Genomic DNA, 18,488 nt, shown 5'->3' on the forward strand with positions numbered 1-18,488 from the left:
TCACCCTGAGCCTCTGAAGTTTACTATATTATGCCTCCTATTCTTTAGTTATGCTAGTCTCTTTTATGATTAAGAACTTGTACAGACGCTGAGAGGCACAAATTAATTATAATTAATGTGAATGTAATACTTCATTGCTAGATGACAAATAGCACAATATTATTTCAGTCTTTTAATTTTAAAAAAAGTTAGAGTGACATAAAATAATATGATGCATTTAATTTTGTTTCCTAGATTCCTAAGAAAGAGGGCAGGATAAATTATGCACCTTATTCAATAAGGTGGTTTTTTTCTTTCTTTCTTTGTTTTTTTTTAAGATAGAGTCTGTCACCCAGGCTCGAATACAGTGGTACGATCATGGATCACTGCAGTCTCAAACCTCCCTGGGCTCAGGTGATCCTACTGCCTCAGCCTCCCAGGTAGCTGGGATTACAGACAGATGCCACCATGTCTAGCTAATTTTTTTATTTTTTTATAAAGACAGGATCTCAACATGTTGCCCAGGCTGGTTTCAAACTCCTGGGCTCAAGCGATCCACCCACCGTGGCCTCCTAAAGTGCTGGGATTACAGGCATGAGCCAAGGTGGCATTTTAATGTAGGAGAATGGTGCCCAAGATTTGAAATGTACTCCATTAAATATGCTTTGGCTCCTAAATGAATACTATTGTGTTGAAACTAACATTTTCATTTCTAATGCCTCTTTATAGGGCTAGACAAGGTCTCACAAATGTTTTTCTCTACCAGAAAGGATATCAAGTAAAAATAAGCTGGGGGCATCTGTGCACGTGAGAGTATTATTGAATATAACTTGAAAGCCCAGCATCCTTCTTTTCCCGACTTCTGGTGCTATACCTGCTGTGAATACAGGGATCTGATTTTCCCACTCAGAACAGATGTGGCCTGGCTCTGGTTAGCTAATCTTTGCTGTCTCTGAAAATCCGGGACACACAGTAACCAAATCCATGGTGTTCATGATGGATCTTTCCCAAAAGTACTCAGGAAAGAAGAGAAGTAGACAAGAATCCTAAGTCTGTTTTCTTCCCTCAACTAGGTGTGGCTATTTCCACACCCCTAGTTGTGATGTAGTAGATATCTAGGCCATGTGTTTCACTCCTGTGAGATAGGTTAATGTTTTCCAGAGCTTTCACTACTGAAGGATTTTAAAGATGTATAATATGGGCTGGGTGCTGGGGCTCATGCCTATAATTCCAGCATTTTGGGAGGCCAAGGCACGCGGATCCCTTGAGCTCAGGAGTTCAAGACCAGCCTGGGCAACATGGTGAAACCCCATCTCTACCGAAAATACAAAAATTAGCCAGGCATGCTGGCTGTGCATATCTGTAGTCACAGCTAATTGGGAGGCTGAAGTGGGAGGATCACTTGTGCCCAGGAAGTTGAGACTGCAGTGAGCCAAGATGGTGCCACTGCACCCCAGCCTGGGGGGACAGAGCCAGACCCTGTCTCAAAAATAAACAAATAAATACAATAATAAAAATAAAAATGTGTGAAGTGGGTTGTAAAAGCTTGATAAAATGAAATAAACTACTATAAGTTGTTCACTTAATTTTACTGTTATATTATCCATTGGTAATGTTATTGAAATCTTATCACTAAAAATATTGTATCTGCTATATTTTTGGTAATTTCTAAAAGCTTTCTTTTAAGATGTAGACCTGCATTATATTTTTCTCTTTATCTTCGTAGCACAATTTTGTGTTTTTGGACATTTGTATTGATTCTTCTCCAATTGGAAGATTGATTTTTGAGGTAAGACTTTTTTTTTTTTAAATACATCTGTGGGGGTAGGTTCTATAACTGTTGGACTGTTAAATATTTAATCTTTGAAACCTTTTGTCTTTATTTTGTAGCTATACTGTGATGTGTGTCCCAAAACATGTAAAAATTTTCAGGTCTTGTGCACAGGAAAAGCAGGGTTTTCTCAAAATGGCATAAGGCTACATTACAAAGATTCCATTTTTCATCGAATAGTACCAAATGGCTGGATACAAGGAGGGGGTGAGTTTAAAATCTTAAAAACAACTTAATTGCAATATCAAATGAGATGGTCCAAACCTTTGTTTATTTATCTTCATGAAATGTATGTAGAATTAGATATACTTAAAATTATACTTAAATGAAGACAAATAATGAAGTAAGATATTTGTATTCTTAAACAAAGCACCCTAATTATTAAAATAAATAAATCTAAATTATGTTACCAGGAATATTCCACATTCAGAAATTATATAAGAGAGTAGGGTAACATTTTGTTTTACCAAAATGCAATTTCAAATGCTCATCTAAATTTTTGTACCTAGAAATACAGTGGTTTTAATAAGTGTACTAAGAGTGGGAATTTAAAAATAGAATAAATGGAAAACAACTTATTTCTTACCAAAGATGTTACATTGTTACGAGTAAAAAGAAATGTATAAAGGATTTTGGTTTCTATTTTCTCTTTCTTTTGAGGTCAGTCCTTTGGTTTTTTTATAGTCTGATTAAAAGCACAAAATTAAATTTTGGGGGATATTCTATAGGGAACAACCAGGCAGCAATTTACAAATAATTGTCTTAGTGTCGAAGGAGATTTGCTTGAACTCAATGACAAATGCAGAAGCTTAAATTAGTGTTTACCTTTTTGTGTATGATCTCGGACATTCTGAGGCTGACGAGGAGAAAAATATAGATATATTCCAAGCATCCTGCATATTAAAGCATTTTCCCTTTAGTTCTCCAAAATGAGATCATATTACAAATACTGTTATCTAACCTCACTTTTAAATGTTTTTCCATATTGTGTCTTTCCACTTAATATGTGGTATCCATCTTCTCGTGTTAACAAACATAAACATGCAAAATGTTTAGCGTCTGCCAAGTTTTTTTTTATCATATTGCTATACAAGTTTAATTAATTCCCCATTGGTGAACATTTAGATGGTTTTCCATTTTTGGTTAGTATAAAACATTTCTTCCAGGGGCCTGTTGGTATTAGGGCTCCTGACGCTCAGTTCGCTGTTGACTCTCGTGCTAGGCTCTCAGATGCTGGGTTTTTTTTCTTTTTTTTTTTTGAGACAAAATCTCACTCTGTCGCCCAGGCTGGAGTACAGTGGCGTGATCTCAGCTCACTGCAACCTCCCCACTCCGGGCTCAAGCAATTCTTTCTGCCTCAGCCTCCCGAGTAGCAGGAATTACAAGCATCCACCCCTATGCCTGGCTAATTTTTGTATTTTTTTAGTACCTCAACTTGAGTACCTTGACATTTTTAGTACCTTGATTTTTTTAGCAGCCTCGACCTCCTGGCTCAAGTGATCCTCCCAGCTCAGCCTCCCAAGTAGCTGGGACTACAGACATGCACCACCACCATGCCTGGCTAATTTTTGTATTTTTGGGAGAGATGAGTTTTACCATGTTGGCCAGACTGGTCTTGAACTCCTGACCTCAAGTGATTCCCCTGCCTCTGCCTCCCAAAGTGCTGGGATTGCAGGTGTGAGCCACCACACCTGGACTCAGATGCTGTATTCTTTTGTTTTGTTTTGTTTTATTTTTGTTTTTGCTTAGCTCCTACCACCGTTGCAAGATCTGAGAAAAGTAGGTCATATTATTTGTTTGTGTTTTTATTTAAAGTAAAATTTCCAAATAGTAAAGTGCAACAGATCTTGGGTTATGTTTTCAATTAGTGAGGCAGCAGTGTTAAGGACGGTTTGGGAAAAAGTTAGATTGCTAGATTCAAATCCAAGCTCTGATTTATGAAAGTTATACCACCATAGATAAGCCACTTGGCCTCCCTGAATCAGTTTCTTAATCATAAAATGGGGATAATGATAAGAAGATCACAGGATGTGGTGAGAATTCAATGACCTGGTGTGTTGAAAGTGCCAAGCTCTGGAAAGAAACATACTCTCTCCCTACAGATGTCCAGTTCCCAATGTTACAGGAGAGGGATCTGGATCCAGACCCCAAGAGAGGGTTCTTAAATCTCTCATAAGGAAGAATTCAGGGCGAGTTTGTTGAGTAAAGTGAAAGTAAGTTTATTAGGAAAGTAAAGGAACAGAAGAATGACTGCTCCATAGACAGAGCAGCCCCGAGGGCTGCTGGTTGCCCATTTTTATGGTTATTTTTCGATTATATACTAAAGGTGGATTATTCATGCCTCCCTTTTTGAGACCATATAGGATAACTTTCTGATGTCATGGCGTTTGTAAACTGTCATGGTGCTGGTGGTAGTATAGCAGTGAGGAAAACCAGAGGTCACTCTCATCGCCATCTTGGTTTCGATGGGTTTTAGCTGACTTCTTTACTGCAGCCTGTTTTATCAGCAAGGTCCTTATGACCTGTACCTTGTGCCCCCCTCCTATCTCATCCCATGACTTGGAATGCCTTAATCATTTGGGAATGCAGCCTAGTAGGTCTCAGCGTCATTTTACCCAGCTCCTATTCAAGTTGGAGTCACTCTGGTTCACATGCCTCTGATACCACAGGACTGTGTATGATTTTGGAGGACAGGGGCTAAACATGGTTTTGTGCTGTGCTTTAGGATGCTTTCAGGCACTTTTGCTTGCCCTTTGGGACTAACAGGCTCTACCCAGTCGACACTGCCTGCTCCTCCCCCGACAGCTCATCTTCTGACCTCTTAGACACTCTGTTGCACACACCAGCCTCTGGCAGCCTCCTAAGCACATCAAGCATGCATGGGCCCTGAGGCCTTGCTTGTTTTGCACACACCACCCAGCTGTTCCTCCACTTATCCCTTGCTTCACCCCATTTCTGATTCTTGCCCAGAGTTCATCTCAGCAAGGCCTTACTGGACCGTATATGAAACTGCCATCTTCCTCTCCACAACTCCACTCACCCCTCCTGTCACCCTCCTACTCCTTACCCTGCTTTATCTTTCTTCCTAGCACTTTTCATCACTAGACATGCAACCATATGTTTCTTAGTTCTTTTGTTTATTGTCTGTTTCTCTAAATTCTGTGGGGGCAGAAATTTTTATCTATTTTATTCACTATGGTATCCCAGGAACTAGAACAGTGCTTGAGATGTAGTAGGTGCTTAATAAATACTTGTAGAAAGAAAAGAAGGAAGAAATAAAGAGAGAAAGAAAGAATAAAAATAGATAGTTAAACAGGAAACACACATTCTCTGCATTTTTACAGTGCAAAGTTAAAGAAGATATCAACTCGTTACACCACTTTGGTTGGATTCCCCCTTGGGCTCCCTTGAGGCCTACTGCCTTCAGAAGGATTTAAAAAAAATCGATACCAACTCTTTGTTAATCAAAGAAAATGAAATGAACTTTTTTACACAAAAAGGATCATGTTTTACATAAGACTAAAAGATATATAATGGGTAAGGATATCCAGAACCTGCCAAATAATTCCAGTAAGAAAATTCAAACACTTAAGAAAGACTCATTTTCCAATAGCCCATTAGTCACAGAATAGTTACCAAACTATTAACAGTTAAACCTACCTATATATTAGAAATACATTTCATTTCACCTATACATCCAACACACTTTAAAATGGATAGAGGAAAATATTAACTGGCTTTGGGGAAAAAAATACGTATTGAACTCACATAGTATATTATTATTATTACTATTATTTTGAGACAGAGTCTTGCTCCATAGTCCAGGCTGGAGTACGTGATACCATCTCAGCTCACTGCAACCTCCACCTCTGGGATTCAAGAGATACTCCTGCCCCAGCCTCCCTAGTAGATGGGACTATAGTCTTGTGCCACCATGCCCAGCTAATTTTTTCTATTTTTAATAGAGATGGGGTTTCACCATGTTGACCAGTTTAGGCTGGTCTTGAACTCCTGACTTCAAGTGATCTGCCCACCTTGGCTTCCCAAAGTGCTGGGATTACAGGCTTGAGCCACTGTTCCCAGCTGAGCTCATATATTATTGCTTAAAGAGAACCTACATAATTCTTACCTCAGTGTTCCCTTGTTTTAAAAAAAGTGGAAATCCAGCTGGGTGCGGTGGCTCACGCCTGTAATCCCAGCACTTTGGGAGGCCGAGGCGGGTGGATCACGAGGTCAAGAGATCGAGACCATCCTGGTCAACATGGTGAAACCCCGTCTCTACTAAAAATACAAAAAATTAGCTGGGCATGGTGGCACGTGCCTGTAATCACAGCTACTCGGGAGGCTGAGGCAGGAGAATTGCCTGAACCCAGGAGGCGGAGGTTGCGGTGAGCCAAGATCGCGCCATTGCACTCCAGCCTGGGTAACAAGAGCGAAACTCCATCTCAAAAAAAAAAAAAAAAGTGGAAATCCATGGTCCAGAGGCTCTCTTTAAGAATGAGCGCTGCTGTGGTGTCAGTTGGCTGAAGGTAAAGAGATATGAATAAAAGTAGTAAAAACAAATAAAGCAGAAGAATGAGCCACTGATAAGCACAATGTTTATAACTCATAAAATACTTCTTTCATGTTGTGAATTTTCACAGTCATTACAAAATAATTAATTTGCTTCAGGCTTTCCATCTGACTTTCATTTATAGGATTTCTTTCCAGTAGGAGTTTTCACATGACTTTTAAAGTAATTGTCTAAATGAAGAACTTTTCTGTGTTTTCCTAACTACTAGGGTTCTAACCAAGTGTGTATATTTATATTTATAAGGTCCATCCCCAGTGTATATTAGAATGGATTTGAGTGAAATGAAGGCATTCCCACATTGTTTTTTTGAGACAGGGTCTTGTTCTATCGCCCAGGCTGAGTGCAGTGGCACAATCACAGCTCACTGCAGCGTCAACCTCCTGGGCTCAAGTGATCTTTGCACCTCAGCCTCCCAAGTAGCTGGAACTACAGGCACGCATTACCATGCCCAGCTAATTTTTAAATTTTTTCTTTGTGAAGACAAGGTCTCTATATGTTGCTGAGGCTGGTCCTGAACTCCTGAACTCCTGAACTCAAGCAATCAATCCTCTTGCTTCAGCCTCCCCAAAGTGCTGGGAATATAGGTGGGTGGGTCTTAGTCTGTCATCCAGGCTGGAATGCAATGGCACAATCATAGCTCTCAATGCAGCCTTGAATTCCTCCCACCTCAGCCTCCCAAGTAGCAGGGATTACAGGCACACATCACCATGCCCAGCTAATTCTTTAAAATTTTTTGTAGAGACAGGGTCTTACTGTATTGCCCAGGCTGGTCTTGAACTTCTGGCCTCAAGCGACCCTCCCACCTCAGCCTCCCAAAGTGTTGGGATTACAGGCGTGAGCCACCGCACCTGGTCACGTTCCGTACATTCAGAGTTTTTCTCCAGAATGAGTTGTTTCATGTTATCAAGTAGAACTAGAACACCAAAGGCCATTACTACATTTCTTCTCTTCATAAGACGTTTCTTCAGTGTGAATCCAGAAGGATCTTTTGAGATAAATTTAATACATTTTATTATTATCATCATCATATTGAGCAGAATGATGAAGATGATGATAATGAGAGGGGCATTCTAGAAGCATGTGATGCTGCATGAGCATGACACTCTGACAAGTACTGCCTGAGTGCTCTACCTGTGTTGTTTCAGTTCATCCTCAGAGCTACCTGTGAGGCAGTTACCATTATCCCTGTTTATACAGATGAGCAAACAGGCTTGGAAAAAGTAACGGACATCAACATTTTAATCAAAATCATCTGACTTTAAAGTTTGCTTTTAACCACTATCCGGCATCTCTGAATTTGTTGTCAGAAGTATAGAAATAATGTCAGATATATAAGGCTGAATTCAAGAGGGTGGACTATGGCCACAAAAAAGAATAGTAAATACAACTGAAATGGTGTCAATATAAAATACTCACCTAGGAGATCTGAAGCAGAGGACAAGAGTAATGTTGGTGGGTGTGGGAGGGAGGGGGCAAGGGAGTGGGACCAATGGATAGGTAAGTTAGCAGGGAGAAGACCACTTGGGCAGATTTCCCTGAGTGAAACAACCTCTAGGATCTGAAGGAATTGATGCTGGGGGGCCCTCAACTTCCCCATTTCCAGATTTAGCCTTCAGCCATGACAACTTCCTTTCCAGAGCTGCCTGGGGCTGTATAGTGAACCGTGGCTGAGTGTTAGGTGAGTCAGGTTGGAGACTTAAGGATTATCAATTAACTTCTGAGCCAGCTTTATAAGTAGTATAATTTAAATGCTGCATGGCCTTTCTGGGATAAATTCTCTTTAAATACTTGGTGTTGCATCAGTTTTCTTTTAAAAATAGCACACACACTTTTATTATAGGTAAATTGCTCATACTGACTTTAGAAAACATAGTCCTTCAATAAATATTTATTGAGCACTGTATTCAAGGAAGGAGTGGAGTAGAGTACTGAAGTTAGTAGAGAGATTCTGATGGGGAGGATGGGGGGAGAGAAGACAGATCTCAGAGCCTGCTTTTTTCACTAGCGTTAGCTTTGCTCCTCTTTTAGCTGTGGATAGATAAAAAATAACTTATTCATGGACAAGGACATGGAGTCTTTTTATAGTGGGAGCATTGCCTAAACCAAAATATGCATATCATATGGATACCTAAAAAAAACCTTGTTCCATTATGGGAAACTTTTATTTCTAATACACTAGGTAAATAAATGAGTTATCACTATAGGATATGAAATTTTCAACATGAATTCTGTTTGCAACACCTATTTTTTATTCATTTTCTTGTTTTTTTCTTTTCTTCTCTTTTTTCTTTTCTTTTCTTTTTTTTTTTTTTTTTTGAGACAGAGTCTTACTCTGTCACCCAGGCCGGAACGCGGTGGCGCAATCTCAGCTCACTGCAATCTCTGCTGCTCGGACTCAAGCAATTCTTGTGTCTCAGCCTGCCACCACACCCAGCTAATTTTTGTATTTTTAGTACAGGCACGTTTCACCATGTTGGCCAGGCTGGTCTCGAGCTCCTGGCCTCAAGTGATTTGCCTGCTTCAGCCTCCCAAAGTGCTGAGATTATAGGTGTGAGCCACTGCACTTAGCTCTATCTTTTATACATATTCTAAAAAGAACTCACTTTTCCTGTTTTAGCCTCTCAGTTTAATCTTAATCTCAGAAAAGCATAATGGACTGTGGAATAACTTAGGAAGTAAGCAGAATTTATGTAAATACACTTTTGGAAAATTGTGGCCACAATTATAATTTAATGCTTTATCCTTTCAAAAGTTTGCATTATCTATGAATGTAAAAGTACTTACAAAATATAAGTGAAATTGTCATAGTAATATTTTCATGGTGTAGATATTGAACAATTAGGTAACTTACTCTATTCATTGGTATAAGTGGAATCATATTGTATTTTTTTTTTTCTGAGTTGGAGTTTCACTCTTGTTGCCTAGGCTGCAGTGCGATGGTGTGATCTCTGCTCACTGCAACCTCTGCCTCCTGAGTTCAAGTGATTCTCCTGCCTCAGCCTCCCAAGTAGCTGGGATTATACATGCCTACCACCACGCCTGGCCAATTTTTATATTTTTAGTAGAGACAGCGTTTCACCATTTTGGCCAGGCTGGTCTCAAATTCCTAACTTCAGGTGATCCTCCTGTTTTGGCCTCCCAACGTGCTGGGATTACAGGCATGAGCTACCACACCTGGCCTATTCTTTTTTTTTTTTTTAATTCAAATGGAGTCTCATTATGTTGTCCAGGCTGGTCTCAAACTCCTGGCTCCAGTGATCATCCCACCTCAGCCTTGAAATCATCATTTAAAGCATAATTTTTTCCCTGTCATTACTGTGTCCTAAGTCTTTTTATCTCAAAATTCAAATGTTTATTTATTGTTATTTCTCAGATATCGTGTCTGGAAAAGGAGATAATGGAGAGTCGATTTATGGACCAACATTTGAAGGTGTGTATCTTTAAATTTTGTTAGTTATATATTAGTTGATTACTCAAACTTGACAGGACTAGACAGTTTCACAATTACAAATAAGATACCACTGGGGGCAATACTTACAGTAAAAGTAAGAGTTAAAAATGAGCAGGTGGAGGGAAGCGCACCCTAAGGCCAGACCAGAGCAGCTTCATACACACATATTTTTTTCACTTGCCTAATGATATTATTTCTTTAGGATAAATCCCAGAATTAGGATTATAGAGTCAATGGCAATTTATATTTTTAAGACTTGTAATTTCCCGTGCTGATACTTAGAACTGGTACCTTGATAGTCATTCTATTTACATTGATGTTAGGTGACCGGGTGTGGTGGCTCACGTCTATAATCCCAGCACTTTGGGAAGCCGAGGTATGCGGATCACTTGAGGTCAGGAGTTCCAGCCTGGCTAATATGGCAAAACCCCATCTCTACTGAAAATACAGAAATTATCTGGGCCTGGTGGCACACGCCTCCCACCTCCTTAGGAGTCTGAGGCAGGAGAATCACTTGAACCTGGGAGGCAGAGGTTGCAGTGAGCTGAGATGGTGCCACTGCACTCTAGCCTGGGTGATAGAGTGAGACTTGGTCTAAAGAAAAGATTGCTGTCGGTAGAAAAACTGAAAACACTGTATAACATTTACAACAAAAGTAGATGACAAGGTATCTACCTAACTTCCAAAATAAAAACAGGTAAGGGCAAATAGCCAACCCACAGCCATGAAATCTGCACGGTATCGACATCTGTGTGGAGAGGGCAGGTCTTCCCAAGAATAAGGTACTTAGGATCCCCTAAGTAACCAATAGTGTGTAAGTACAAGGGGTCCCCAGGAGGGTTGGAAGAGGCTGGAGCAGTCTAACCCTGTACACTCTCGAAGTTGATCTGACAATGCTCTCTTCCAGGACAGGCTCCCATGCAGGTGGAGCTCCTGGGAATAACATCGAAATTATGCAGGATATAGGGACAATAACGACAAAGAGGGAATAGGAACAGAGCCAGCAATTTAAGGAAGCAAGCCACCAGATTTTCAACGTGCAAGAGGGAGCTTTTTGAAACTAGAAAATCTGCTTTCCTTCTAAAAACACATCTTTTAAACATTTAGGAAAACTAATGTCACCCTGCATAACAAAGAGAGGTTTTCTGAAAGAAAATGATGTTTATTCAGGAATAGGGCATTGCGGTGGGCATATGTGTGCCATAGTAAACAATGTGCATATTCAGGAAGGTAAAGGGAGACACAGGGTTTTAAAGGAAAATTGGGGAAGATTACATAATTGTTTTGAAATGATAATTATCCTTGGCTGCAGCTATCAGTAACAAGGGTGACACCAGTCCAAGGTTGGGCTGGGCAGGTGTCCTTGCAGAAGTATTAATATTTCTGGCATAAGGTTGCAATGACCTTTATACCAGGTTGTGACTTTTGTAGTTTTTTGTGGTTGTTTGTTATCAGGCATACAAGTGTGAGAACTCTCTGTTCATAGCTTTCCTTGGCTCTGTTTTTCAGCATTTCTTAAACACACATGACTACATTTTGATTCTGACAACTCTTAAACTAATTTTATATTAAAATGAACAGTAGGCTGGGTGCAGTGGCTCATGCCTGTAATCCCAGCACTTTGGGAAGCTGAGGTGGGTGGATCACCTGAGATAAGGAGTTCAAGACCAGCCTGGCCACATGGTGAAACCCTGTCTCTATTAAACAATACAAAAATTAGCCAGGCATGGTGGCAGGTGCCTGTAATACCAGCTCCTTGGGAGGCTGAGGCAGGAGAATCACTTGAACCCGGGAGGCAGAGGTTGCAGTGAGCTGAGATCGCGCCACTGCATTCCCACCTGGGTGACAGAGGGAGACTCTGTCTCAAAAAATAAATAATAAAATGAACAATAGAAGTTTCAAGGTCTTTGGGAGGCCAAGATGGGCAGATCACAAGGTCAAGAGATCGAGACCATCCTGGCCAACATGGTGAAACCCCATCTCTACTAAAAAATTCAAATATTAGCTGGGTGTGGTGGCGTGAGCCTATAGTCCCAGCTACTTGGGAGGCTGAGGCAGGAGAATTGCTTGAACCTGAGAGGCGGAGGTTGCAGTGAGCCAGGATCGCGCCACTGCACTCCAGCCTGGTGCCTGGTGACAGAGCGAGACTCTCTCCAAAAAAAAAAAAAAAAAAAAGTTTCGAGGTGATTATAAGAATAAAGAGAATAAGGAGCAGAGTAACATCAGCACTAATAGTGAATGTACTCTACATTCTATGTGCTCAAGGGTACAGTTGACCCTTGAGCAACACGGTTTTGAACTGTACAAGTCTACTTAAAGAAACTTACAGTTTTTTGGGTTTTTTTTTGTTTGTTTTTAAATAGAGACAGGGTCTCAACAATATTCCCCAAGCTGGACTTGAATTCCTGGGCTCAAGCGATCTTCCCACCTTAGCCTCCTAAGTAGGTGGGACTGTAGGCACCTGCTACCACATCTAGCTTGGATTTTTTTCAATAAATACATTAGGACATTTTTTGGAGAAGCTGCCACTGCAGGTATACCATCAAGTGTGAAAACCTTGTACTTTTTTGTGAAATACCTTTACCTCCATTTTTTTTTTTTAAAGGGACAGGGTCTCACTTTGTCATCCAGGCTGGAGTGCAATGGCATGATCATAGCTCATGGTAACCTTAAACTCCTGGGCTCAAGAGATCCTGCTGCCTCACAGCCTCCCAAGTAACTAGGACTACAGATACATGCCATTATGCCTGGCTAATTAAAAAAAAAAAAAAAAAACTGTAGAGATGGGGTCTTTTTCTGTTGTCCAAGCTGGTCTCTAACTCCTGGGCTCAAGTGGTCCTCCTGACTTGGCCTCTCGAGTCATTGGGATTACAAGTATGAGCCGCACACCTAGCCTGCAAAATACCTTTTATCTTGTATTGAAAATGCAGCTTTTATAAGAAAGGCATACCTGTAGATTCTAATATGATTTGAGAAAAAGCAAAGCTATTATGTGACAACTTAAAGCAAAAGGAAGGTAAAAAATTTGAAGCTGGAGAATTTAATTCCAGCAAAAGATGGTTTGATAATTATAGAAAAAAGTTTGGCTTTAAAAATGTCCAGATAACAGAAGAAGCAGCTTCTTCTAACCAAGAGGCAGAAGATGAATTCCAAGATGTCACTAACAAAATGAGAAGAAAAAGGATATCTGCCTGAACAAGTTTTATGGCAGACGAAAGTGACCTATTCTGAAAAAAAAAAAAAAAAAGCCACAAAAAGGCTGGGCACTGTGGCTCATGCCTGAATCGCAGCACTTTGGGAAGCCAAGGCAGACAAATCACCTGAGGTCACGAGTTCAAGACCAGCCTGGCCAACATGGTGAAACCCTGTCTCTACTAAAAATACAAAACCTAGCTGGGCTTGATGGCAGGTGCCTGTAATGCCAGCTACTCAGGAGACTCAGGTGGGAGAATTGCTTGAACCCGGGAGGCGGAGGTTGCAGTGAACCAAGATCCCGCCGCTGCTGCACTCCAGGCTAGGGGACAGAGCAAGACTCTGTCTCAAAAAAAAAAAAAAAAACCACAAAAGACATTTATTAGTAAGAGAAGCAAGCACTAGTATTTAAGGCAGGAAGGAATAGGCTAACTATACTGTTTTGTGCCAATGCAGTTGGGTTTATGATCCAGACTGCCCTTAACCATAAAGCTGCTAACCTAAACACCCACTGCCAGCCTTTTGGTTGTACAAAGGGACGTGGGAATAAAGAACCCTTTTCCTAGATTGGTTCCATCAATACTTTCTCCCTGAGACCGAGTAAGGGACTACCTTTTAAAAAGTTCTTTTGATATTGAACAATGCCCCTGGCCGCCAGAACACCATGGGTTCAACACCAAAGGCGTCAAAGTGGTCTGTTTGCCCCCAAACATAGCGTGTCTAATTCAGCTGCTAGTCTGGGTCATAAGGACCTTTAAGCCTGATTGCACATGGTAGTCTATGGAAAGGATTATCAGATTTATGGAGGAGAACCCCAACAGGGAGAACATCATGAAAGGATTATACCATTCAAGATGCCATTGTTGTCGTAGAAAAAGCCATCAAAGCCATCAAGCTCAAAACAAGTTTCTGCTGGAGTAAATTGTGCCCAGATGTTGTGCATGACTTCACAGATTTATGACAGAGCCCATCAAGGAAATCATGAAAGATTTGTGGATATGGCAAAAAAAAAAGGTGAGAGGTGAATGGTGTCAAGATTTGGATCTTGGAGAATTCAAGGCCTAATATATGCCACAGCAGAGGCATTAAAAGAAGATGACTTGATGGAGATGAGTGCCTCCAAACCAGTGCCAGATGATGAGGAAGAAGACATAGAAGAAGCAGTGTCAGAAAGCAGATTGACACTAGGCAAGCTGGCGGAAGGGTTCCAGTTACTCAAGACTACTTTTGACTTCTTTTACAACATAGACCTTTTTATGATAGGAGCAATGAAACTAAAGCAAAGAGTGGAAGAAGGATTGCTACTATATGGAAACATTGCTAGAGAAATGAAAAAGCAAAAAGTCAAACTGAAATTATAATGTATGTCTGTAAAGTGACACTGAGTGTGCTTCCCCTTTACTGCTTCCCCTTCCACCTCCTCCACCTCTCTCTGCCACCCTTAAGACAGCAAGACCAACCCTTTCTCTTCCTCTTCCTCAGCCTACTCAGTATGGATACCATTATCATGATCTACTTCTACTTATTGAATAGTAAATATATTTTCTCTTTCTTAGGATTTTCTTTATAACATTTTATTTTCTCTATTTTATTATAAGGATACAGTTTACGATGTATTTAACTTGCAAAATATACGTAATCGACTATTTATGTTATTGTTAAGGCTTCTAGTCCATTGCAGACTATTAATAGTTAAGTTTCTGCAGAGTCAAAAGTTATGTGTGGATTTTTGACTGCTCCGAGGGGTTGGTGTCCCTAACCCCTGCATCGTTTAAGGGTCAACTGTAGATCAAAACTCTTAACAGTCTATATCAAAATAAGCTAAAAGAAGCCTGGGAAACATAGCAAACCCCATGTCTACAAAAAATACAAAAATTAGCCGGTGGCACACACCTGTAATCTCAGCTACTCGGGAGGCTGAGGTTGGAAGATCGCTTGAGCCTGGGAGGCAGAGGTTGCAGTGAGCCAAGATTGCATCACTGCACTCCAGCCTAGGCAACAGAGCAAGACCTTGTCTCAAACAAACAAACAAACAAACAAAAAGCTAAAAGACATTAAGAAAATGATACAAGACATGAAAGAGCTCATAGAAAAACTTAACCATGTTGTGACAGAGCTGAAGAAAGCAATAAAAGAAAAATAATGTCAGAAGTGAATAAACAAGGAACATAAGAGGAAATAAAAATACAACATATATCCTAAAAGAAGTACAAGGTAGGAAGAGGAATTTCTTTTATTTTTATTTTTGTGGGTACATGGTAGGTGTATATCTTTATGGGGTACTTGAGATGTTTTGATACAGGCATGCAGCGTGAAATAATCACATGATGTAAAATAAGGTATCCATCCCCTCAAGCAATTATGCTGTGTGTTACAGTCCAATTATATGCTCTTTATTTACAAAGATACCATTATTATTGACTATAGTTGCTCTGTTGTGCTATCAAACTCAAGGTCTTATTCATTTTTTCTAATTATTTTTTGTGATTGTTAACCATCCCTACCTCCCCTCGTTACCCCTCACTACCTTTCCCAGTCACTGGTAACCATCCTTCTACTCTTTGTCTCCATGATTTCATTTATTTTGATATTTAGATCTCACAAATAAATGAGAACATGTTATGTTTGTCTTTCTGTACCTGGCTTATTTTACTTAACATAACAACCTCCAGTCCCATCCATGTTGTTGCAAATGACTAGATCTCATTCTTTTTTATGGCTAAATAGTACTCCATTGTGTATATGTACCACACTTTCTTTCTCCATTTATCTGTTGGTGGACATTTAGGTTGCTTCAAAATCTTAGCTATCGTGAACAGTGCTGCAACAAGCATAGGAGGGCAGATATCTATTTGATAAAATGATTTCCTTTCTTTTGGGTGTATACCCAGCAGTGAGATTGCTGGATCATATGGTAGCTCTATTTTTAGTTTTTTGAGGAACCTCCAAACTGTTCTCCATATTGGTTGTACTAATTTACATTCCCACCAACAGTGTACAAAAGTCCCTTTTTCTCCACATCCTTGCCAGCATTTGTTATTTCCTGTCTTTTGGATAAAAGCCATTTTAACTGAAGTGGGATGATATCTCATTATAGTTTTGGTTTACGTTTCTTTGATGATCAGTGGTGTTGAACACCTTTTCATATGTTTGTTTGCCAATTGTATGTCTTCTTTTGAGAAATAACTATTCAGTTCTTTTGCCCATTTTGTAATTTGATTATTAGCTTTTTTCCTATAGAATTGTTTGAACTCCTTATATATTCTGGGCATTAATCCCTTGTCAGATGGGTAGTTTGCAAATATTTTCTGTGAGTTTTTTCTTTTTGTTTTTTCTTTGTTTTTGAGACAGAGTCTCACTCTGTCACCCAGGCTGGAATGCAGTGGTGCAATCTCAGCTCAGTGCAACCTCCACCGCCCGGGTTCAAGCAGTTCTCTTGCCTCAGCCTCCCAAATAGCTGGGATTACAGGCGCACACCACCATGCCTGGCTAAGTTTTGTGTTTTTAGTAGAGACAGGGCTTCACCATGTTGGCCAGTGTAGGGTCCAGCCCTACAGGGTCCTGTGAACCCCTCCCTGCTGATGTGGAGATGAGAAACTGTGGAAATAAAAGATACAAGAGAAAAAAAAAAAAAAAAAAACAACTTAGACCCAGGGGTCCACTGCCAACCAAAACGCAGAGTCCGGCAGTGGCCCCAAGTGCTGGGACGCTCTTACTTTTATTGAGTACACAGCAGGGGGCAGGGTAGGTAGGGTGAGGTAATGGTGGTCAGTGATAGGGTCAGGTAAATTATGTGTCTTGGAGATAAGGGCCCAGGTCTTTTAAGTAGCCGAGGTGAGGAGAAAACCTAATGTGTTAGCACTTTTCTCATACTTGTTAAAGAGGAACAAAGACATTAAGATTTATGTTACTACTACTGATTCTTATTTTTTGGGAAAAAGAGAAACCAGGTGCAGAAGTGGAGCGTGAAAGCGGACAGAGAACGTGACCACTGAAGCACAGCATTACATAGAGACAGTTAAGACCCTGGATGTCTGCTACCACAAGAGCTTGGGGAAGCGGAGTTTTCTTCTAACTTCCCCAGGAAGGAGACCTCTCAGCCATTTTGGATGTCTCCTTCCCTAGCTGGCTAAACAGTGGGCACTTTCCCAGCGCTGGCACTGTCGCACAGCTGAGGCGCCCTCCAGCAGCCATTATCCTGACATGACAGAGGACTTAGAGCATCTTGCTTTAGGACCACTTTGTTCACCGTGTCACCTTAGCTCCATGCTTCAGAACCCAATAATCATTAGTAAACTTAAAAGGTTATATTGAATATATGTATGTGAATAACTATGTGATTATATATGGTTATATATATATAGGAATAACTATGTAGCTGTATCTCTAATTATTTTCTAGCTCTTTATTTATATGGGAACAGGCTGAGGCTTTAGACCCTTGCCTTGGCACTTGTGGGGTCTTCCACGGGGTTTCCTGCCCACAGGCCAGGCTGGTCTTGAACTCCTGACCTCAAGTGATCGTGCTGGAATTACAGGTGTGAGCTACCACTTTAGTCATCTCTTCACTTTGTTGATTGTTTCCTTTGCTGTGCAGAAGCTTTTTAACTTGATGTGATCCCATTTGTCCAGAGAGTTTCCCTGATGTTTTCTTGTAGTAGTTTCATAGTTTGAGGGCTTAGACTTAAGTCTTTAACCCATTTTGATTTGATTTTTTTATATGGTGAGAGGTAGGGGTCTAGTTTCATTCTTCTGCATATGGATATCCAGTTTTCCCAACATTATTTATTGAAGTCTTTTCCTCAGTTTATGTTCTTGGCACCTTTGTCGAAAATGAGTTCAGTATGGGTGTGTGGATTTGTTGCTGAGTCCTCTATTGTGTTTCATTGGCCTATTTGCCTGTTTTAATGCTAGTACCATACTGTTTTGGTTACTATAGCTCTGTAGTATAATTTAAATTCAGATAACATGATTCTTTCAGTTTTGTTCTTTTTGCTTAAGATAGCTTTGGCTACTCTAGGTCTTTGGTGGTTCCATATACATTTTAGGATTGTTTTTTTCTACTTCCATGAAGAATGTCATTGATAATTCTTTTTTAGAAGAAAACAGCTTTATTGAACAGGTAACGTTACAGCTCCAATGGTATTACAGTTCTGTGACTGCTCCTGTAGGTCAGAGCTACCCCCTAGGCAGAGAGTAGCAGCTCAGGACGGTTTTGTAGTCACATTTATACCCACTTTTAATTGTATGCAGATTAAGGGGTGGTTTATGCAGGAAAGGGGTAGTAACTTTTGGATCATTAGATGCCATGGAAAGGGCCAGTAACTCCCAGGTGTTGCCATGGCAACAGTAGATTGACATGGCACACTGGTGGGCAGGTCTGATTGAAAGCTGCTTTCACCCTGGCCTATTTTAGCTAGTCCTCAATCTGGTCCATTGTTTGAGCCCTACCTCTGGAGTCAA

The 18,488-nt window shown here is 40.4% G+C and overlaps 1 protein-coding gene across 7 annotated transcripts in view; it reads left to right on the plus strand.

Moving 5' to 3' along the window:
- The window catches only part of PPIL6 (peptidylprolyl isomerase like 6), a 52,656-nt gene that overhangs the window by 10,934 nt on the left and 23,234 nt on the right, over positions 1-18,488 (plus strand). For all 7 annotated transcript variants that reach the window (XR_010336651.1, XM_064360789.1, XM_064360790.1 and 4 more), the window contains 3 exons: positions 1,706-1,768; positions 1,870-2,017; positions 9,757-9,813. Coding sequence is in view for 6 of the 7 variants with exons in the window: in XM_064360789.1 (XP_064216859.1) it covers positions 1,706-1,768; positions 1,870-2,017; positions 9,757-9,813 (268 nt within the window). In the remaining variant the exon portion in view is untranslated. The remainder of the gene's footprint in view (positions 1-1,705; positions 1,769-1,869; positions 2,018-9,756; positions 9,814-18,488) is intronic.

The sequence above is a fragment of the Aotus nancymaae genome, unplaced genomic scaffold, assembly GCF_030222135.1.
Source record: "Aotus nancymaae isolate 86718 unplaced genomic scaffold, 86718_ANA_hifiasm-v0.15.2.pri h1tg000040l, whole genome shotgun sequence".
Taxonomy (NCBI): domain Eukaryota; kingdom Metazoa; phylum Chordata; class Mammalia; order Primates; family Aotidae; genus Aotus; species Aotus nancymaae.